Source organism: Leptosomus discolor, chromosome 8, assembly GCF_034619465.1.
Source record: "Leptosomus discolor isolate bLepDis1 chromosome 8, bLepDis1.hap2, whole genome shotgun sequence".
NCBI classification, from domain to species: Eukaryota; Metazoa; Chordata; class Aves; order Leptosomiformes; family Leptosomidae; genus Leptosomus; species Leptosomus discolor.
In genome coordinates, this window is record NC_141398.1 from 33,747,512 (window position 1) to 33,772,107 (window position 24,596).

The 24,596-nt window shown below is 40.8% G+C and overlaps 1 protein-coding gene across 1 annotated transcript; it reads right to left on the reverse strand.

The window, feature by feature from the left end:
* Positions 1-2,000: 2,000 nt before the first annotated feature.
* Positions 2,001-19,899, reverse strand: TBC1D7 (TBC1 domain family member 7). Its single transcript, XM_086469275.1, has 8 exons — positions 19,889-19,899; positions 19,311-19,431; positions 18,520-18,600; positions 14,709-14,896; positions 13,420-13,557; positions 11,586-11,731; positions 3,035-3,164; positions 2,001-2,205 (listed from the first exon to the last, which is right to left on the reverse strand). The coding sequence occupies exons 2-8, from the start codon at positions 19,420-19,422 to the stop codon at positions 2,119-2,121; spliced, it is 882 nt and encodes a 293-aa protein (XP_086325401.1). The 5' UTR covers positions 19,423-19,431; positions 19,889-19,899; the 3' UTR covers positions 2,001-2,118.
* Between the last annotated feature and the right edge of the window lie 4,697 nt (positions 19,900-24,596).

A 24,596-nucleotide genomic window follows, 5' to 3' on the forward strand; every position in this document is an offset into this window, starting at 1 on the left:
ATCCATCCCACATGCACTGAAATGTTTAAGTAAAATTGCTGTTGCTGAGGTGGAAACACTAAGATTTTTCACTGTGAGGGTGACCAAGCACTGGCCCAGGTTCCAGGGAAGTTGTGGAGTCTCCCTCCTCGGAGACATTCCAAAGCCACATGGACGTGGTCCAGGGCAACCGGCTTTAGGTGGCCCTGCTTGAGCAGGGGGGTCGGACCAGACGACCTCCAGATGTCCCTGCCAACCTCAGCCCTTCTGTGATTTGGTGAAAGCCAATCTCTGCCTCTCATCTGTGCAGTTCCAGGGCCTGCCTACAGATGGGGAAAGGCTTTTTTAAATTAAAAACTAAACAAAAAAAAATGTTTGGCGCCTTCCATCAAACAGTGCTTGGAGGAACACTCGCTGGCACATCTGGAAGCAATAACACTAACTGGTACTTCTAATCCTGATTCAGTTCATGCCTCTTCAAAGAATATGAGTTATTGATTCCCTTTCAGGACTGAAACTGCTAAACACCTTCGGTGTCATCGGCGCTTGTTTTTTTAACGACTAAGTAATCTGCAGTGTCAAGGCCTGAATAATGCACACCTCACTTGGGGGTTCTGTGAATGGGGTGTGTAGCCTGAGGGAAAAACGTTCTGATGGGTAACCTCTCAGACTGGACCTGCGGCCATTGCCTGAAAAGCCCATGCACTGCACGTTACAGAATGCACTGCTGTTATTCACAGAACTTACATGCTCTTTCCTGTCCACGTTACCCAGCTCTCACGCCTATGCTAGGAGAACAAGCTCCTACCTGAACTGCCCTAAACGGATTACACTACAATGCAGACACAGCAGCGGCTTTCAAAGCAGACACAAACATGCTTATACTGAACTGAGCAAATGCAGGCATTTCAGGAACACTAGCAGCAGCACCTCAGAATCCAGCACGGACAATCTGCCCAGGTTTTCAGGTGTAACCTGAACTGAGTCCCAAGCTTCCCCAGCTAACGTGTTGGAAGGTAAACCTGCCCTAGTCTAAAACAAAAGTTAAGTTTCTAAAGCACTCCAAGTCTGCACTACGCTGAGTGCAAGCTAACCACGCTCCTCCACGTGCAATGAGCATACCTGGCACTTGGCACACCAAGCCTCAATTTGAGTCAAGTAACACCTAAGCAATAGTTTTACATACAATTTCCTGGTCTATGCAAGATGTAGAAACAGAATTTTACACTTTTGCAAGAAAAAGATTAGTTCTCCAGCAAATCTCTATCTATGGCTCATCACTCTACTTTTACTTACACTATGAATTACATTTCTGTGTTAAATTTATTTTGAAATCTAAACCAAACAAGAAGCAAATTACAACAACTTTGAGCCAAGTGTGGAAGAGGCATTGTTTATTACTGGCCTGTAACTTCGAATTATATTCACTCATCCCCCTGATTTTCTCTAGACCTGCCCAAAGTTACATTTTTGGGATACGACGGACCCACCTTCCTAGAGCATCTTCCATGAAGAACAAAGAAGGAGGTACAGCCATAGAGAGCTGGTTGACAGATAAAAAGAAATTATTTTAAGACACTTCAGAAAAGCATGTCAACCCTGGTCATGTGATGTCGTCCACCTCAAACTTGTGATGCCTCTTCCTGATCATTCACCTGAAAATTTACCATATTAATAGAGTACATTTGCATTTCTAGCACAGTATGCTTGTTCACCAAAGAGTTCCAGCAAGACTAACGTTTAGTAAATTCATCTTAAAAACACCTCCAAGTAGTAACTAGTTATATCAAGTATAAGCTGGCACACAAAAACATTTTTATATTACAAGTAAGTCTATTTACCTTGCTTCAAGAGTTAGATTTCCTTGCCCAAAAGCCAGAGAGCACACTGCAATCAGAATACTGCAGCTGGCTGGCCAAAACCACTCTGGACATGATCACACCGCCACTAGGTATCTTCATTCCATCTGTATTTATTGAAAAATATTTACATATAGATCACTATGCTATCAGCTGCTTTAATAGTGTCTTTACACAGAAAAGGTAATGAAGAACATCACGCTCGGATGGGGGAAGAGTGGTAAAATGTCTTTTCAAATGTCTTTCTTTTCCCCCAAGCTGTCGTAAGTGAAGAAAGTTCTCAGACTGAGTGTGCTGGAGTCCCACAGTGTGTGCGCCACAGATCAACAGCTTTGCTGACAATAGCGTCAGTGTTATCTTGAGGAATCTACAAAAGATCAGGGCAAGATGCCTTGTCAGAGTACTTTATTTGGACTGTTTTGTTTCAAACAAAGACTCTAAATTTCCAGTTCAGACTTTCTCTCTTTACAAAAAAGAAAACAAAACTAGAATCTCAACTCCCTGCTCTGCCATCCCAACATTCCTCAGTCCTATAGGCGCCGTGTCACTGCCAGGTTTTAGACAAAAGGATTTTATGTACAAAGCAGTAAGATGATCTCCCAGGCACCTCACACATCCCTAATCCAACATCAGGCAGAACTCATACTGGCCAACCACGACCACAAACGTACCTGATCTAACTAACCCAGGTTACACTGGGATCCTGTGACCCTGCTGTGATGCTCATTACTATTCACAGAAGGAAAGTTCAGGGTCAGGTTCATAACTCCATCCTTACATCAACAGAAAACAGACCTCAGGTCTACAAATTCACACTCAGGCAAGGAGCAAAAAAGGTGCCAGAAATCAACCCTCTAAGGAGCTTCCAGAAAAATCAACCTAACGTCATCTGCACTTACTTTCAGAGAAAAAAACTTCAGCATCGCAAGGAACATTGTCAAGTCTGTACAAACATAGATAACACATTCCCCAAAGTCTAAAAATCATTTCACTCTACGAATGCCTTACGTCCTGATAGAAAAAAATCCTATTATTCTCATCCCTGCGCATTCTCTCTTCACCATGGCACTACTACACTATTCTCAGTAAGTAATGCCACAGTACCTTACGGTGTGTTCTCAACAGGTAAACGACTAAGGCTGAAACACACTTTTACAAACCATAACAGGTAATGCAAGGCACAACAGGGTACTTACATTTTCCAAAAACTGTGTAATCCTTTCTGCAGTATTCAGCGCTATTATCTTCATTTTAAAGGTTAATAATATCTCCACAGCAACAAAAACAAGAATCTTGCAGGACCCACTAATAACTTTGTCCCAAACCCTAAAAAAAAAAAAAAAAAAAGAGTAATCACTAAACATTACTGGAGTGCTTATCTGCTTATTTATCTGCTAGAACAGTCTTTGTACAATCACCTTTTTCCAGATAATTTTCTGAATAACATCAATGTATTGAATCATTCAGGTCAGGGTAGATAGAAGACATTTTATCAACTCCTAAATGCGTACAGAGCAGAGTGATGGCAAGCAGTAATGTATTGATACAGTGTGTTCTTTAGAAATGGAACCGTTTACAAACTCAAATATAAAAAGCAAATCTTGTTTTAATAGCCTGAATTGCGACAACTATTCTACAGTGTATGGTAAAGGTGGGAATTTTTCCTAGTGCAAAAAAAGGAAACAGACTTTATTAGCATGTCTAATAAAGACACTCTTCGAACAGTTACATAGCTGAAAATTCAGAAGGATGTAATACTGAACTACCACATCTGAAGAAGCTAAATATTCCAGGTCATTGCTGTATGAGATACCAACATGATGTATCAGCAGGACATAACGCATGTTGTTTAAATTAGGCACAAGGAACAACTATTAAGTCTTTCAATCCACCCCACTGTGCACAGACCCTCTCAGAATTACCTAAGCCCTCCTACCACTTGTATGAAGCTGTACCTGGACCTCACAGTGTTAAGAAAACCTGGAGAGCATGGCCCCAAGGGCTGCAAGTACTTTGATGCATATTGAAGCAACAGAACTTTGATGCATATTGAAAGGGATCCAGGCTACTAAAACAGCCTGCAACAATTTGAAATCGTCCTTCATCCAGCAGCTCTATCTCAGGCCCAACTCAACAGACCCGAGATGAAAGATTATCCAAAACCAGTGTGAAACCATCTGTCAGATGGCACCTTTTATGGGCTTGCATTATTTTTAGTTCTTGAATTTTAAGAGCTGCGTCAGAAAGCCTTTCTGAGGATTACTGTTCTTGCTCCTTCTGGGCACTTGTTAATAGTCTCTCTCCTTCCAAATAAATACATGGGGGACAGATCACATACCATCCTCCATAATCTCTGAATACAGTAACACTAACTGGAAACATCTTCTGCAGCCCACCTATAAACTTGGATCTATGGGTGTGCTTCTTCCAAAGACAACGCAATTTTTATATGACCTTCTCTCTCAGAAGAACTTGCCCTTCAGCCTGGAGTGCCAGGAGAACACAGCACAGGTGTAACTTGAACTTCAACAGCTGAACTGAAGAGTGGGTATCACACCTTTAAACAAGGAGTTAAGAAGTGAGAGTCCAGTGAACGGCCACAAAGATGATGAAGGGACTGGAGCACCTCTCCCATGAGGAGAGGCTGAGAGACCTGGGACTGTTTCACCTGAAGAAGAGAAGGCTCAGGGGGATCTCACCCATGTATATAAATACCCAAAGGGAGGGTACAAAGAAGACAGAGCCAGGCTCTTTTCAGTGGTGCCTGGTGACAGGACCAGAGGCAACAGGCACAAACCAGAACACGAGAGATTCCCTCTGAACGTCAGGAAACACTTTTTCACTGTGAGGGTGACCAAGCACTGGCCCAGGTTGCCCAGAGAGGCGGTGGAGTCTCCCTCCTTGGAGACATTCCAAAGCCACATGGACGTGGTCCAGGGCAACCAGCTCTAGGTGGCCCTGCTTGAGCAGGGGGGTCGGACCAGACGACCTCCAGATGTCCCTGCCAACCTCAGCCCTTCTGTGATTTGTTGTGAAAAGTTTTTATAACTCCTGGTGTGGAACGGTTGCTGCTGTTACACAGGGCTTATTTCTCTCACTGTGACTCAAGTCAAGTCTTTGTCAGTTTCTTAACCTTCTATTCACATAACACTTTTGACACTATTTTCACAACCTCCCCAATCAACAAAACATCTAGACTAGAATTTAATTTAACTATAATGATGAAATGAGGAAAAGAATATGTAAAATCCTCAGGACTATTCCTAAAAAAAACAAGGAAACAAAAAACCCACACAGACAGATGGGAAAAAAAGGCACTGCAAATTTCTTCCCCCTTTGCTATTTAGTTTTAATTCCCTGTCTCACTATGATTAAAAAAAATTAATATAATTTCTGTACAGGCAGGAACAATAAATAATCAAAGGTAAAAATCTTACTGCTTCCTTTGTGGTTCAAGCATCCCAGGACAAGTGATCACTGTAAATATTACACTGATGTTGAAGTCAGGTCTAGAAGCTTTAAGCAAGGACATGAGAAAAATGAGACCCTATTCCTGTTCTATACCATACAGATCATCCCCCTTTACTTCTAACACATTTTCCTCCATAAATGTATGTTTAGAACCCAAGAACAGCTTCCCATGACATGAGAACTGTAATTATGAATGACAATACAGCGTCGTAGACCTCAAAAACAGGGAAGAATTTTTAAAGTCCATATTAAAGCTCATGTTAATTTAAACACAAACTTACTAATCTGAATATAGAATAGCCAGCCTTCTTTCATTATTTTGCTTCCAAGTCTCCTGACTTCAGTCTCCATAATCACCTCACAGTAGGTTACATTTCATGCTCACAAAACACTCAAATGTTTTCCTGCATTATTTAGACTGATTCCAGAACAAACGTTTTAACAATTGCAAAACAGATGGAGCATCTAAATCACCAGTGCCTAACAAATTTTGGAAGAGTGTGCATAGCAAAGTGGATGAGATGTCAGCACTAACTGGCTGTGTCTGCTGCAGTATTTTTCCCCCTTAACATTTCCAGCAATTGTTACTCTCAATGCAACTCCACCAGTGATAGCAACAGGGGAATGACTGGGTGACGCTGTGATAAACAGACCAGTGGCCAACACCTTGTCTATACCAGCAGCGCCAGGAACATCAACATGGACTGTGTCAGAAAAGTGTTCAATTAGAATGGAAAAAACCCACAGCAGTTTCAAGGAAACATGTATTTTGATGATTCTATTCTAATATAGCAGCCTATATACATTGTATCTCTATTGATGATAACATTAACTTTTCAAGTAACAGCACACATTTAAGATCCAGTATACTGACAGAGACTGACACTTTTACCCATTTTTTGATATTCCTAGAGATGGCAAAAAGAAAGGTCGTCCAACTGTGCCTATAGCCCTACTCAGGAATGCTAAAAAAGTATATGCTACGTTCAGTACGGGTTTTGTGACTATCACTCTCTGTGAAATGTAACAGTATTCAATTAACCATAGGAGCACTCTCATAGTTCAAATTCTTCAACAGTGAAATAGTACTAATAATCCCAAGGAAAAACAAAAAGAAACAGGAAGCTACGGAGGTAAAGAGCATGTCAAGGGTTATGCAAATAACACCACTTACTTTTCACCGAGCTTTTTCTGTCAACAAGATGTGACTTACTCTGTGTGTAGGCACGGCATTCTCCAGGCAGTTTCTGAGGTTCCTCAACCACAGTGCAGCAGCACACAACAAGCATCACAGCATTGCTGCTCCCTCTTTTTCTGAAATATTACCCTTAATCTCAACAGTTTTTCCCCTAGGCTGCAGGGAAAATACACTCAACCTTATTCCCTGGTTCTTCTGGTCCTCCATTCATCCAGGCGAGAGATGCTTATTCCTCTGCCTGCACTCCTGGGTGTCCTTCCAACAGTAACTGGGCATGGAGCGGCACAACGAGGCTCGCACAGGTCTCATCCTGATGTCATGTCATGACCTTGTGCCGATCTGTGTCCAGAGCTGGGAAGCAGCTCAATTACTTCGACAAAAGCAAACCAGCTTAAGTTTCTCTACAACAGTAGACCACATGCACATTCTTATGCCCTCCCACTAAATTTAAGGCATTTTTCTTATTTCTGTTGTTTCTACTAACAAATTCTATTTTTTCAACTAGATGCAATTTATGCAGGACATGGAGATCACAGATGTAAAACTACAGAAGCCATATATGAATACATGAGGTAGTGCCAGTTTGAAATGCAGTCATTAGATTTCAGGAGAGCTACCAAATACTTTGCCACAAACAAGCTACCAGAGGCTAATAACCTAACACTACCCCATCACCTAACACTACCCCATCAGCCATTACAGTCCTACTAATGCCAAGTCTTCAGTGCAAAACAGAAACAATGTTAGTCAGGGGCATGATACGTGATTGGCAACATCAGGCCATAAAAAAATGCCTGGCTTATTCATAATTATATCTGCAAAGCTGCACTACTACTGTTGTAAGATGGATCATCTGGGGTGACAGTGCTGGAATGAACTGGCCGCCAAAGTGCCATTTTGCCTGCAGAGCTGAAGCCAGGAACGGGACACCAAGCTTTCACAGCAGGCTCTCCAGCTGAGGGTCCCCACAGCACCATTTGAAAGCTCTCCACGCGTGGGGCTTACTGAACAGACGACCAGATATGTTGTCGCAGAAATCGAGCAAACAGGGCAGTGGCAAGTATAGAAACAAAGGTGTAATCCTTTCTCTCCCTGTTTCAGAGGCAAGTAGGCCCTTCTATCCCTCTCGAGCCTGTGCTACAGGCCGATTCATGTTCCAGGGAGCACCCTGTCTATGTCCCAGGTGGGATACAGAGCCCTGAGGACACAGGGCCTTCAAAATGGCCAGTCTGCTCCTCTCTTTTGCCAGTTTGCTCCTCCCTTTTACCAATGGGGCGCCTTTAAGAAGTTTGTTGAGAAGCTTGCCACATAATAGGTCAAGTGGTTTAGGGCAAGCAAAGACACTGCATAAACTCAAATGAAAAGTTTCTACATTAAAATTGTCCACATACATTCTCCGAGCCCATTTAAATTAAACTGATGCATAAATTTTACCTACGGTATAACTAAGAGCAGTAAAACAGTATTTCTACTCAATGATAATGCCTGTCAGTAGTAAAGCTGGTATCATGCAACTTCATCTCACCATTACTGGATAAAATTTCTGCGTAGCATATACCACCCTTGTACACCCTAGAGAAAAAGTTAAAACCTGAAAATTTAGATTTAGCTGCCTGACAGAGAAGGCAACAATTTATAGAAAGCAAGCGACCTCTCTAAGAAATACAGTGCTAAATCATAAGTTAAATTAAATCATAAAAAGACTTAGCTCAGATCATCTCTCACTTGACAACAAAGTAAAACTCGCAGGAGAACTGAAGACCTGTTTTCAATTCTCAGCAATTCCAACACTGCCATTTGGACACATTTCAGATAAGCATTCAGGCTTCTAGATTCTAATCCAAACTGAATCTCCAAGCATTAATTAAGTTCATCTGTCACATGCTACCCATGAAGTATGTTATTTCCTTAGCAAATGAGGCCGTTATGATTACAACTGAATAATCCAGAAACCTAAACTGGCAAGAAAAAGTGCATTTTTATCATGTTCCCACAAGAACTGTTGGGAAGAGGGATTGCTGTGCCATCAGAAGTACCAACACCAAAATTTGTTTTTACTCCAGAGTGATACAAAAAGCTACTAATTTGACCTTTTCCATGAGGGAAAAGAAAAAAATAATCAAAATATTCTATTTCAGTAAGGTAAAAAGTGTATGAGAATGCTAAACAGTAGACTAACTAGACAAAATATTTTATATAACTGATTCAAAACAGTAGTTTGAAACTAAAGATTCTGACATGATGAAATATGAAATCAAAATTCATCTAAATTTTTTTCTTTTATACTATCAAGATGACACAGCTCCAGAAAATGTTCAATTTTCAACAGAAATTTTTAAAAAAACCTGAATCTTCCAATAGCAAAACTGCTTTGATGCAAATTCCTTTTTCACCTCTAGTTCTCAGCTGTAAGACCTAGTAGCAAAATGAAATCACATAAGCTCTAAATAAAAAAATCTCCTAGACATGCAAAGAGGTTCCTAATGCAGTAGTTTGCAAAGGCCATTTCAGATCACCAAAGCCTACAGAAAAAAAGGCCCAAAGAGACTGGCAAGTCCCAGGTAGAACATTCACTTCAATTGGCAGTAGTTTAAGTTCTAAGGCATTAAGTTTCATACAGAGAAAGCACAATGAAACAAGGTCAAACATTATCTGCTGAAAGCAACCTACAAATGCAAATGTGAAACAGAGATGCAGGCAAACCCTATGCGTTTACTTCCTTTTAGGGATGTAAGAAACATTTATACATGCTTACATCATTTCTGTTAGCCATAAAAGCAGTAAAAGCTTTTAACCACCACATCATGCACAACCACTACAGAGACTGTTCTGGAGCCTTAGAGGCACTTGATGAGAAGAACTTGCCATGTTACAATCACCGTACTGCATGCAGCTTAACATCTAAAGGTCTACTACCAAATCCTTCAGGTTTGGTTCAAAAATTTTCTTCTCAGATATATTCCTTGCCATCAGTAAAACATACAGAACCTCTAAGACAAGGCTATGACAAGACTAGAGCACAAGATTTCGAATCTTACAGCTTGTTCCCTAAAATCCACTCATTTTCATAAGGGAAAAAAAAAAACCAAACCATTTTTACAAGCAGCTGTTTCCCACTTCATGAAATGTGAAGTCCCAGATAAACAAGTAAGACTGCTTCTGCTATTTAGATTACGACCAACTTTACCACCATAAAGCATTTTCTACAGAGCATTTTACCAAGCGCTCTGTTGCACGCTAGGTTCCTATACTAGCCACTGAAGTCCTGGAAGTACTGGAGTAAAACTTCCCTTGAACCCCATTACTTCTCAAAGTTTTCAGGCAGCTGAAAACAAAAACATTAAATGTATATCCTTTCTGCGTTAACAAGAGTTGCTAATAGCTGAACAGCAGGTGGCCCAAAGAAATCACAGAATCACAGAATGTTAGGGGTTGGAAGGGACCTTGAAAGATCATCCAGTCCAACCCCCCTGCCAGAGCAGGACATCTAGAGTAGGTCACACAGGAATGTGTCCAGGAGGGTTTTGAATGTCTCCAGAGAAGGAGACTCCACAACCTCTCTGGGCAGCCTGTTCCAGTGCTCTGTCACCCTCACAGTGAAAAAGGTTTTCCTTGTGTGAATGTGGAACCTCCTGTGCTCCAGCCTGCACCCGTTGCCCCTTGTCCTATCACTGGACATCACTGAGAAGAGCCCAGCTCCATCTTCCTGACACTTGCCCTTTACGTATTTATAAACATTGATGAGGTCACCCCTCAGTCTCCTCTTCTCCAAGCTAAAGAGAACCAGCTCCCTCAGCCTTCCATCATAAGGGAGATGTTCCACCCCCTTCATCATCTTTGTGGCTCTGCACTGGACTCTTTCAAGCAGTTCCTTGTCCTTTTTGACCTGAGGGGCCCAGAACTGGACACGCTATTCCAGATGCGGTCTCACCAGGGCACAGTAGAGGGGGAGGAGAACCTCTCTTGACCTCCTGACCACACCTGTCTAGTACACCCCAGGATGCCATTGGCCGCCTTGGCCACGAGGGCACATTGCTGGCGGCTGGTCATCCTGCTGTCCACCAGGACCCCCAGGTCCCTTTCCCCTACGCTACTCTCTAATGGGTCAGTCCCCAACCTAGACTGGTCCATGGGGTTGTTCTTTCCCAGATGCAAGACTCTCCACTTGCCCTTGTTGTAGTTCATTAAATTTCTCCCTGCCCAGCTCTCCAGCCTGTCCAGGTCTCGCTAAACAGCAGCACAGCGCTCTGATGTGTCAGCCACTCCTCCCAGTTTTGTGTCATCAACAAACTCGCTGACAGTGCACTCTGTTCCCTTGTCCAGGTCATTGATGAATATATTGAATAGTACTGGTCCCAGTACCGACCCCTGAGGGACTTCACTAGATACAGGCCTCCAACTAGACTCTGTCCCATTGACCACAACTCTCTGACTTCTTTCCTTCAACCGATTCACAATCCACCTCACTACCTGATCATCCAGACCACACTTCCTCAGTTTAGCTGTGAGGATGCTATCACAGACTGTGTCAAATGCTTTACTGAAATCCAGATAAACCACATCCATTGCACTACCATCATCTATCCACCTGGTTATGTCTTCGCACTGTTTTCAGCACAAATCCAAAATGCAGCCCACACCAGCTACTATGAAGAAAATTAACTGTCCCAGCCAAAACAAGTACACATTCCCAAAATCCTTTTCATCTAACGATAATACAGGATTATAATCACTCCCTAAGCAAAGATTTTGGTTAAAAAGTCTGAAAATTGACTACCATCACCAAGACAGGATTTGAAGTTTTAAACCCTAGGAGGCATTAAGCATCTAACAGAATCAGCGCTACATTTATCTCCATTCTTTTTTAATTTCAATGCAAGAAATGACGACACAGAGATTTATCTTGTGTCACTAACTAGTGGAATCAAATACAACTTTATCATTTCCAAGTCAACAATAAAGTTAACTCCATAATCTTACACGTCAGGTAGAGAAAGCTCTTTGCCTGCTAGTGATGACGAAAAGCTAAAATTACTACGTAATTACAAAACAGAAAGAAAAAAAAAAAGAGAACTTGCCTCTGTAAACTGGACTCAGGTAAACAGCCTGCAAAACACTTTTTAAACCAAAGATCATAAGGGAGTTTGCTCATTGCAGCACATGCTTTCAGATGCATCAGGAGCCTGTTATCTTCAATGTTCAAATACTGCTCCAGAACTTTTGGCTGAGAAAGGAATTGGAAAAGTTTATGTAATTCACAGCAGAGTACCCTCCATAGTTAATGCACACTGTAAGACAAGAAATGTCTTAAAAATTCAATCAGCAAAAAATAACATGTTAAAATAATGAACTTGCATTGTTCATCATGTCCAGAATACAAGTGTTGCTGATTTTTGCAATTAGATAATTAAGTACTTAACTAATCGAACAACCTTAGGTTCCTTAAATTGCTGACCACCAGCAGAACTTCCAAAATATGCAGCATTCCCTAAGCCAACAAGGTGTTTGAGAGCTTAAGGCAATACAGAAATTAAATGTGCTAATTACTGCTACCTTCACAAGTAAAATTGAGGTTCATTCACCTCAAACCTAATTGTTTTAGCACACGTCAAAAACCCAAAATCTACACACAATGTAGCAAAACCCAGACAATCAATTCTGAGAGTAAATCCCTGTGCAACATATTAAAGGCTGGACATTGATTTCTTGGTTAAAATTCCAAAGTATTTAGGAGCATAAACATGTGGATAATTATCGACATAAAAAATAGGATAATTCATTTTGTTTAAATTCTAATGTAACACAATACACTTTCATAAATGCAGGTGCAGCTTTATGCTTTTTGTCATAATTAGGTAAATAGCTAATGGCTTCAGCTGTTAAAGGGAGAAAAAGCTTTCTTTGTCCATATTCTAACATCTAGAGTCTTGGTACAATGTTCGTACTAAAGCAAAAACTTAGGGAGGGAGACACTCTGCACTCTCTGTAGTGTCACTGTAGTGACAGCCCACACTTTCTTTAAAAACACTCCTCTCTCCTTTGAAAGGAATTACAGAAATTGCTATAGTTGAATGCGTCACCTCCAGCAACAGAAGGTAGGTTTAGAAATTATTTCTTAGTTCCAAGAGTAACAAACAAAGGACATGCACAATTTTCTGCAATGAATTTTCATTTAGTGATTGCTAATGCACAGGTACTCTGATACTTTTACCTCAGTGGATATTAACTAAAAGTTTGTTATCTGTTAAGACTAATCAAAGAATTACAAAAGCCTTTGTAGTTTTGATAAGTATGCATTTTCTTTACAATCAAATTTTAATTTTATAAACCAGTAAGATAGAAATTGAAAATTAATATTCTATGAGAGCATTTAAATGTTCAGTGCCAAAAGAACTCTATTCCACTTTTTACTATAACTTAATTTGCAACATACTGTTTTTCTGAAGACGTAGTACCCTGCTGCATTTATAAAGCAAAACAATTGTGCTTTGTCTATCATCCAATGAGCAGCACATGGATGCCAGAGATGCAGCCTAAAAAGCAGCAGACATACATCAAGATATTCTTAACTTTGGGACATTTTTAATTGTTTAAAATAAAGAAAAATTCTTAAGTGACCAATTTGTGAAAACTATAATTCAACTAGATATGTTAAGCTTTAGCTAATCTAAAAACGAAGATGTAACTGAAAACTGCCGTGTAGCAAAGAAAAACAATTTCTAATGTTACGTTAGACAAAGTGTCCCAGAGGACAGCACAATCACAACGCAAAAAGCACTCCTGTTTTCTCAAAACAGCTGGTAGAACAGAATCCAAGTGTGTCACCTCTGACACTCCAGTTGTCTCCATACATTAAAGTTTTCCATGACTGGCTCTCCTCACACCAAAAAAAAAAAAGTTTTTCTTCCTTACCAGTTGTTGTAATGAATCTTTGTGCTTGCTGTTCAGCTGATTCACAAAGCAACTGACGAGCCAATAGCATTCTATAGGATCCTCCACCATTTCCTCCATTGCTCTAGCAATAGCAAGAAACACGTCATCTTCAGGTTCCTGGAAAATAAAGCCAAAAAAGTGAAATACACCGAACTATTCAACTACCTGATCTAAATGATTCTTATATTTCTTCTCCCTGCTACTTGGGAAAACAAAACTGGAACCAATGTACACAAAGAGCTGTTCTGACATTCATAAATCTAGCACCAGGCACTAAGTGACAGACACCTATTAAAGCAGAACAAATACGACTTGTCTTGCATTTAAAACCAAAACATACAACAGAAGTTTGGAACAACTCTGATTCAAAGTTCTCAAATGTTCCCAAATAAGATAATATTACATCCTAACAAGGTAGCTTCCAACAAGAGACTGCTGTATATAATCCTCCAGTCCAAAATATTACTGACTTTTCTATGTTAACTTTGTTTGCCCTTGGTTTTTTTAACTTTTTTTAAGTTCTTATATCAAATTTTGTTATTACAGACAAAAAACAACAAAGTAAGCTGGGCTAGAATGAACATGGATAAATTAGTATTAAATACAGGATAAAAAACACTTCAGAAAGTCCCATGGCTCCTTTCATCACCTCCTCTTTCATACAGGCTTATATCCAAGATCCACAGATTGTTTTTATCATCAGACTATAGACTTACTATCAAAACATACACGTGTTTACCCACATTGTACATTGTAAACTACAGAGGACACATACTACCTGACAGAAGGCTGGGCCCAGTTCAGTCTAACAGAAAAAGGAGGTCAGTACTTTAAAGTCTAGATTTAAAAACAAATAATCTAAATAAATGATGAAATTTGCATTAAATCACTGCTTGCACTGACTCTGAATTATCCTTGTTCCAGGACATTTAGGAATCTATGAGCTCCGATAAGATTATGTCATCTTCATTTCAGCACTATAAAGAAACTGACATGTACTAGAGTACAAAAGGCTTGAAGCCTAGCAGGGAAAAATACACAAAAGAGATTTTAAGGCATGAAATCACACATAAGTACTTAGAGAAAGAAAAAAAGAGTACTTTGACTAAAATCCATTATTTTATACTAGTACTTCTCTGTTTCCCATTCACGTTACTTTGTCCACCTACGTGCATTTGTGGGGCTACTGCAGTTCAGTTTCTCACCAGTTTATAGTTTGAAGTTAAATAAAACACTGTATTTAAAAGATTGTTAAAATGACAACTGACCAATGGAAAAGCCATGTTTCGAGGCAATTTTCCTGATTCCAGTTGATGTATGCGGAGGAAAACATCTACCTGTGGGGTAGAATCATTAATAAAACGAATTACACGAAGAGCATGGTGTATATCCCAGTACTGCTCCTTCCGGTACTTCATCACCAAAGCATGAGATTCATGGTGAGGAGGAATAATTCCTAAAAAAAATTTAAACAAAAATAAAAAGATAAGGGAAAAAACAACAACAACAAAAAGAGATAAGCAACTGTAAAGAGAAAAATCAAAGCACTCAAACTCCCTTTCCAAGAGATCTGCCTAAATTCAATTTCCACTACAACTCCAGCCTACAGAAATACAGGACCTGGCACTGCAGTTCATTTATAAACTTGGTCAAAGAATACAGGGAGAAAATTCTACAAAATTGGAAGTCAATGGACCAACAAAGCATTTTAGCATTATATTTATAAGAACAAATACCATACGTTAACTGAGCATAGCCAAATCTACCCTTAGACTATTGTTTCTTGAACTCTTCTACAAGGTTCTCAGCAAATGAACACTAACTCTCTTGTATACCACAGTGTGCTGATGAGAAATGTCATTGTTGGGATAGATGAAAAATAATTGAATTGGTTTATTCTCCCTCTCCAATAACCTTTCTTTATTTTTAAATTGTGAATCTTACTTGTTACTTGTTTATGCCTCCCTGCAGTTTGTAACACAGCACTAGTTGCGTATTTGTGCCCAGCTTCCATTTATTTTGAAAACAAAGCGGATGCAGAATGATTTTTATATACATTAGCTGTTCATGTTCTCAAATTCTACACTTTCTCTGAGATGACCACAGAATATATACATACAATTAACCAATGCAAAGATACTGGACATTCCAGTATTATTTAATTTACTGTTAGATCTCTTCCAGAAAATTCTTTACTCACTGTATCACAGATTAATCCTCTCTAAAACAACAATCAGAAGCAAAATCAATCACATAGGCTGAATCAGTTACAGGTTAAAACTTAAGAATACCAACCAAGCACTTTGCAAGGTAACTTTTTTTATTTCCTTAGCACAAAGATTTTTTTTTTTCCTAGTTTCCTAGGAGGAAAAATAAAAAAAGAAAAAAAGTATCTAAGTAGAGAAGCATCTCCAGAAGAGATGCTCAACATTTCACTCGATCCTTCCCCTCACTCAAGACTCAATCTTGCCATGCACCAATGTTCACGACAATACTGCCACAGGCTTCAACGGAAATAAGATCCAAAGCAAAAATAATGCCACTTTCATATCACTAGCAGAACAGAATTTTTCCTGTTGTAGAAACACATGAGAACAAAGTATTCTTCAAAAATCAGTTCTGAAACAGGCTACCTGCTCCTTTTATCTCTCATTCAAAGAAAAAAAATATTCCTGCCAAGTGTTACAACCACAAAATGGTTGAGTTTTGATAAGAAGCACATCAGACAGAAAAATATCTCTCACTTTCCAACTGCAAACCTGTCTGCATTTCAAAAGCTGGGATAGAGTAAAACATTTTTCACATTATGCAAAAACAGAGTCCATACCACAACTCTGTACGTGCATGCTGCCAACTGCTTTCCTCAAATAGAGAAGGCTACCCTAGGCAGACAGAAGAGAAGCTTAAACAACACAGGGATGTCTAGCAATCATCACGAGTCATACTTGAACAGAAGTTAACAGAGACATCACTGACATACCATATAACCTGGGATAGCATTGAGCTTTTGTATGTGTCTGAGAAAATTTTGCTGATAGGATAGAATCCCTTTTGTTAAATTATTAACATTATTTAGAGGAGATGTAACACCTCTCACCGGAAACAGACTGGAATGTTGTTCCAGTCATTTACGGAGACATTTTGTACTGCCCTTCTGAATACCAGCTTTTCTAATGAGTGTTAACACTGAGATGCAGCATAAGAAATGTCCTCGTATTTCTGTTCACCCAAGGAGTATACAGAATGACAGGATGCATACTTGAAATAAATCACTCTGATTTAAAATGCAAAATCCTTTAAAAAAATCAATACAATTTTCCACACAGCTAACTCAGAAGGTGTTTTGCGTTACCACACGATTCACAAATCATCCTACCTAAAACGGTCAAAGACAGACCACTGGCTCTGCAGTGAGCTACAAGTTTGCCAAGAGACTGTATTCTCATGTATAAATTTGGGCTGAAGGATCTTGCACTGAATCACTTGTCCAAACCTCCTACACTGTATTTCCTACTAGTAATGTTTTAAAGGATGCTGACTACTTGACTAGGGCCCAGGGTACAAGAATCTTTTTCATCCTAAAATTAGTACTCTAACAGCAGAGGCTTTTATCAAGTAGCTCAACAATCTCTTTTAACTCTTAGCTCAATGACCAGTGCCAAGAACTTCAAGTTTTATAATTAGATCTTGCACCTTCAGCATACTGTTCAGTTACTACCTCTCCCAAATTATCAGGAATACAAAGCCCAATTGCTAAATTGCAGAAAATTGGAAAGGAAAAAAAAGAAGAAAAAAAATTAAAAGATTGTTTAAAGCTCAGCTAAAACTTTCTAATACATTACTTCAAACTCCAGACACTGAAGTGGAACAAGGAGGCCAAGAGGGGAAACAGAAGATATTTACTTAACATTGTTCAAGATCATGGCACAGCCTAAGATAAACACACACCCTAACACAGATAAAAAAATGGCTTTGTAAAATAGTCATTCTGAGGTAGGAGTCACCAATCTTCCCAACTCTGAACGACATGCCAAAATCCTCATGTAAGAAACACATAGAGGATCTGTATCACATATCCTGGAGAACCAAAGGACAAAGAAGTAGTCGTAAAGTTCACAGACAGTAAAAGACAGCAGCTTCCAAGCCAATCTGCAGACTGATGCTGCTGGTCTCTCCCTGATGAAATAACATTTCGGGTACCAGCACCCTTCCTGCCAGCACAGCCCTAGTAATACAAGACTGAGCAAGGGAACCACGCTCAAGCACAACGCTCCACCGCCAACAGTACGGTAAATCATATTTCTCTTCCAGTGATTCAGATGATGTACCTTCACGCTCAATCTGGCAGCGTTTCTCTACACACAGCAACTCAAAGGGAAACCCTCCGGATACCCTGGTAAGGGTCAGAACTCCTGGACCTCCCATGACCCCTCCTGTCTCCAAGTGACATGACCTCGCATCTAGGAAACCAAACACACTTAACCAGTTACTGCAAAGCATAGAATCTGAACAGAATCTATTTATGGGGTTTTTTTATGGTTTCTGGGAATATCACAATTTGTCTCTGGCCTCAAAACTTCTTCAATGGCAAATACAATTTAAAGCCAGATGCAAAACCAGAAGAAACCAGATTTTACAGAACACAAAGCTTCTTTTTAGAACAAAACACCCACTTCACACCTTGACCAGTTTTTTAAGTTTAATCACAGCTTTACTTCAACTTAATTGTCTGTTATTTTAGGAACAGAACTGAATACCTTATCAGGTATCAGTGACGTTATAATCCACCCTTCAAACCTGTTTTATAAATTGACTTGGATAGCATCACAAAGTTAAATATAGAAATACACTCTTCTAGGTACACTTCAGCAAAAGCTCTCGAAAACCATGCATGGAATATTGTTTTATAATTGCCACTGTACAACCTAGCTAGATACAAAAACAGACTAAATATGTATCAGTAGGCCAGGCAGTACAGAATACTCAGTGTCATTAACTCTCTAAAGAAAGAAAAAAACCAACCATATACCTTCCTACATACTAATTTCTACAGACGATCACGGACGTTATATTTCATACCTAAAAGCACCTTCCACACCAGTATACGATACATGGATGGGAGAGGAAACCTTTGACTAAATGTGCAAAGCTTCTCAATATCTGTAGAGAAATAAAGAGAAAAAAAATTAAGGTAAATTTAAATATAATTATAAATAGATTTGAGTGTCTGATCTACCGAAGTATGACAAATCCTTGGCTGCAGATTAAAAAACTCACTTTCATCATATATTGTCAACAAACACTTTCACCACTTCAATTGAGAACAGAATGTGGCCTATAAACTGCAACAATTTTGAAAAATATATACGCTGGCTTGATTTCCAATAAAACTATCCTAGGTTTCACCAGGAAGAAACTGTACCATTTTCATAGTCATTTTGTAAATCATGTTGCTATTTCAAAACAATTAAGGACTTCGTTAAAGGACAACATTTATCTTTCTGTTCTGTAAGAGAACTCCTCAGGGACCAACAGCAATAATAAAATCTTCATTTTTTCGAGGTTAGATGGAAGTAACAGCATGAGGCGGTATATTTTCAGATCAAAATTGTTTTCAAAAACTTCTAGTTTCTTTGACACAGAAAATTAAAGAAGAAAAAAAAAGAAACAAGCAAGCAGACAAATTTTAATAGTTTTAAAAATCAGATTTTCAGATCTCTGAAGCTCAAAGGACTGTTAGTAACAAGTGAGAGATTAGTGGTAAAAGACGCAAAACTTAAATGAGTACTAAGCATAGCAGCTAAACATTTTCTATTATTCCCTCCCCAGCCACAAATCACCAAATAGAGGAAACAGTGAAATCAACTTGCCCAGCCGGTCATCTTTTAACAGAATTTCCAGTGACTTCTTTTCTTCAACTCCACGAAACCCCACTTTTTCATAATACACTGAGCGGAAGTTTCTCTGAGAGTCGTCAGCCATGACTGGTTCCTTTTGGAGAAACAGTAAATCCCCTTAAGAGGTACAAGAACGCATTCCCAGCTGTTAAGGTCGAGTCTTTTTGCACACTGATAAAAACTGACTGCCTGTCTCTATAGTATTAATACACCCTACAGAATATGAAAATCCTGCAATATTTCTTTCATCACATGCTAGCACAGACAATCACAAAAATAACTGAATCTAAACAAGGTCTAAAGATACCTAATCTCCAAATGAAACACAGGGATTGTTTAAAATTCTTTATTCCTGTAGGAAATTATACTACTTTTCAAAAAGTTTCAAAAATAAAAAATGCTGGATAGACACTTAGTTTTCTAGTGATATCGTGTATTTCAGAAGCGATATAAAAAAAACAGTTAAGAGTCTGACAAAATTTTGGCTACAGAAACCCTAATGAAGTGCAACTGTGACCCAGATCAGTAAAACCATCAGGTTTCACACTCACCAGGCAAGGCAGCCAGAAGCAAGGACAAGCCCACGTTGGCCTCAGTAGCACAGGGGTGACAGGAAGAATAAGGCTAGGTATCCAGCTTTGTTCTGAAGTTGCAGATTTGAATTAAATGTTCACATTGTCATCAGGTGAGGTATCAGCCACAGTCTTGAGCTTGTTATTCCTGCACTAGAAAGAAGTAAACGTTTCATCCCTATACTGGAAACAATGGCAAACTGCAGTGAGCACTCTGTTTCATAACAGAGGTAACTGACATTTCAATTCAGTTCAACCTTCTAAATATTAAATCCCTCTCCTCTGCAGGCTTCCAAATACAAGAAAGTTCTGGTTTGTAACTCACAAGACTAAAAACAATCTTAACTTTTACGCCCAGTGACAGTGGCAAAATTTGGAGAAAAATAATTTGTTTTGAGTGAGAAGCAGTGTGTGAATGACACGCTGAAAAGCTTTTCTAATTAAATTCTTCTTTTCCTTGCTTAACCAAAGTACAGATCAGAAGCAAAGCATTTGCAGATATAAACAAAGGTCACAATTTCATGAAGAATGCATGTATTTAAATCTGTATATCCACTAGGCCTCTCTGCATTTCAAATTAAGTCCATTTTTAGTGCTTCGTAGGATCAGGGCCAAGACCAGGCAGAAGAATATAAACCATCAAGGGACTGAATTAATGTTGAGACAGGTCAAATACTATCTGAAAACCAGAGGAAAAAATATTTATATTACTTGCAAGACATTCCAGTTGCACACTATCCTTATGAAAATGACTGTGATGTTCATGTTGTGCATTTAAGTGTCCAGTGATCAGTGTTTACTACTTACACTGCAGCCACGTCTAAAAGTAGACTTAGGATGTTATAGACACTCAACTACATCTAAAGTATTTGAATTTTTTTTAAATCTGAATTTAATATGTGCTATTTAGAAAACATCTAGCCTGCACCACTCGTGGAAAGCTGACAGCAGTCACAGAACAGGAACAATAAATATAATTTGAAAAGTAACAGCATGACCTAGAAGAAAGGAATGCTATTTTAATAATTTTAAACTACCACTGTACCAGCAGTACATTTTGTTTACTCCATAGAAAAAGCAGGAACACTGTTTCCTCCTTCCCTCTCTCCAAATTTAGGATATATATTTTCGTGTTAGGCAAACCACCAATGTTCCAATCTTTAAATGTACTGTCAATAAACTAGAAGAAGGAAGGGGGAAAATAAATCCCTATGCAGCTCATAGCAAGTGTTCTGTACAAAATAGTACAATTAACTCATCCTGTCTTCAATGAGTAATGCATTTTCAGCCTTAATCGCACTTTTCATCACGTTATTAAATTCCACGCCAGGTGGTTTTAACGGCAGCAATGAAACCCACACACCCAGTAGAGCGCAAGGCACGATGCCAGCACACCTCTGCCCCTCCGCAAAAGACCTTCTCTCGCACAGACCAAGCTCAACCTGGGAGCAGCCTCTGCGGGCCGAGCAGCCCCCGCCCGGCCCGTACCCCCCACCCTTCCCGCTGCGACACCCGGCCTTGGTTCCGTTTCCAAAGGAAAGCACGGACCCCCCACGGGAACAGGACCCTCTACCACCCCCCTCCCCACACCTGCACGCACCCCCCGCCGGTGGGCAAGGCGGGAGGAGACGGGGTACCCCGCACCCCCTCCCTGCCCGCAGTAACACCCTCGGGGGCGGAGGGTCCCCGCCGGAGCCCCCGTCCGGGGCAGGGGAAAGGGAGGCATAGCGGCGGGATGGGCCGCGGGATAGCGGCGGGCCGGCGGCGGAGGGGCGTGGAGCAGGGGTCCGCATGGGCAGGGGTCCGCATCACCGCCACCCGGGAGCCAAGGCGACCGCGAGGCCCTGGGGAAGGGCAGGGCTGGGGAGAGGGAACGAGAGCGGCGCCGGTGACAGACAAACAGACAGAGAGACACCCGCGACCGCCGGGACCCCACCGCCGCCCCCCAGCACCTACAGCAGGCGAACGCGGCCCTGCGGCGCAAGCGGGCACGCATGCGCAGGCCCCGGCCCACGGCGGCACGTGAGGGCGGAGCGCTCGGCGCCCTGGCCCTGCCGGGGGGTGGGGCTCCGGCCCAACGGCAGAGTCACGTGCTCGGCGGGCGGGGCCGAATGCCGCTTGTGCCGCTCCCGGGGCGGGGCGGGGGGGTCGCTGGGGCGGTGCCGCGGCCGGGCGGGCTTCCGCGGAGCGTGGCACACCTCGGTGGGAGTTTTCTCCCTCCGCCGTAGGGTGCAGCTGGCTGACCCCCGTCCCTCAGTGCTGGCTCCCCGTCCTGGCTCACCCCCCCCCACCCTCCATTTCATGGGGCAGCTCCGGGTGTGCTGAGGGCTGCCAGAGGGAAACCGCAGGGTCTGTCGCACCTGTCTGAAAGTGGCACTGGCAGTCTGGGGGTTCTGACAGACCGGGCTGTGCCCAGGGACAGAGTAGTGATCCAGCAAGTGCAGTGCTGCGCAGGACCCGGCGATAATGCTTGTTGGTGGGGCAATAACTCTTGCCCTGAGGCCATGAAGAACAGCAAAGAATCACAGAATGGTTTGGTATGGAAGGGACCTTGAAGACCATCTCGTTCCAACCCCCTGCCATGGGCAGGGACACCTCCCACTAGACCAGGTTGCTCCAAGCCCCATCCAGCCTGGCCTTGGACACTGCCAGGGAGGGGGCAGCCACAGCTGCTCTGGGCAACCTGTGCCAGTGCCTCGCCACCCTCACAGTGAAGAGTTTCTTCCTAATATCTGATCTCAATCTCCCCTCTTTCAGTTTGAAACCGTTACCCCTTGTCCTATCACTACCCTCCATGATACCCCCTGCAGCAAATTATTTACTGTAACTGGTATGCTTAGCACTTTGGCCCATCCAGTATGACATCTAGGGACATCTTAGAATAATCTCTAGGAAGCTAAGTGCATTTTCCAAAACCAAGATTTACTTTGACACATGTGAGCAAAGTACTTGATGCTAGAAATGCCACCTCTCTAAACAGGTGAAGGACCTCGATCTCATCGCTGGAAGCAAACACTCAAAAATCAACCTGTGCTGCCAAAACCATGGGATGTCAAACTAATAGTGTTGTTTTATTTGAGGTTTCCTTGTAGTTGTTGTTGATGTTTTTACTCAGATCTTTGAGATCGTGCCAGTTTTTAACCATACAATTGCAAGGACTAGGCAGCTGCTTTTAATAGGAGCTGAGTTTTCAGCTCATGGCCCCTTTCCAGGAGCAGAAACTTGAACAAGACCATCAAACACCTGAGTCAGCAACACCAAGATTCCAAAGCACTAGAGCCCTTCAAGATAGCTTCTTAGATAGCTTCTTAGCTTAAGTGGCCTATTTTCAAATGCATGGAACGTCCTGCTATTTTAATCTTGCCCAAAGCTTTTGAAATGGCAAGGGGAAAGCATGCTGTTGCAGAATGGACAGGCTTTTGTTGAACCCCGTTCACAGATGAGTGTTTTTGTTGAGTCAGTGCAAGGCCTAGCAAGTGTGTTTCTTGAAGTAGTTCTGTACAGCAGCAGGTGGCAGGCTGGTGCCATTTTTTGTCATTTTTGGCTGCTTCAACTCAACTACATTTTTTATCGATAGATGGCACTTGGTTCTGGATTGAGATCTGTTTGGTGCTGTTGGGAGCTAACCAGTATCACAAGGTTCAGAAATCATCTACTGAAATTCAGTCAAATCTCTATCATTTTTAATTATTAATTTTTGGCCTTGTCAAGATGTAGTATATAGCTACTGTGGTGCTCTAAAAAAGGCTGAAGCTAGCACAATTCATCTTAGCACTAATTTGTTGTACAGCAGATACAGAAATATTTTAAGCAGTTGAGCTATTAGACACTGTGCTGTGGATTTCCATTATATTAATGTCAACAATTATGGCATTGCTAAAAGTTCCTAATCAAAATTAAGGTCTGAAAGTTTTAGCTGCATAAAAACACAGCATAAAAAGAATACCTGCCCTGAAAAACAATAAAAGTAATGTGCTCCCCCTAGTAAAGTTTCTAAACCCCACATATAGAAAGCTTCTTAATCATGTTACTTATACACAGATTTTCCTAATGGTGTCTGTACACAGTTTCTAACATACAGATAATAGGTTATAGTGGAATCCCATCCAAAGTCCATGGTAAATACGAGTACCAGCGTTGTATTTCGGTCAGTGGGAAATGAATTAAAGACTTTAATTTTAGACTTTTCAAACCATAAATGAAATTAAAAGCATAGGTTGAGCATGAACTGCTAGTAACTACAGTGATTATTATGTGGTGACACATACACAGTGAAACAAAGATGGCTAACTTACATTTTTAGAAAGACAGCCATGCAGAGTTGGACTTTCTTAACAGCCCTATTTCTTTCAACTGCCCTTCTGCATCCACCTGCACTGAAAACAGCTAAATGACTCTATATGCTGTAAATTGGAGTTGTAAAGCACACAGGTGACTCGCTACTTAAATATTTCATTTAAGAGATTTTACATTTTCATCAACCAAATAATGACCTGATTTTCCTTTGTCTAGGGACATACAGTATCTTCATTCCTATTGATGGAATCTCTTTGTTGCCGCTGTAAATTAAAGCAGAATTTCATCATGAATAGCTGCAGGTGTCAATCAGCCAAGTGGAGGGCTGTGCTTATAATAAAATTGATTGATTAATACATCATCAATCAGTAATACCTTCTTAGGCATCTGT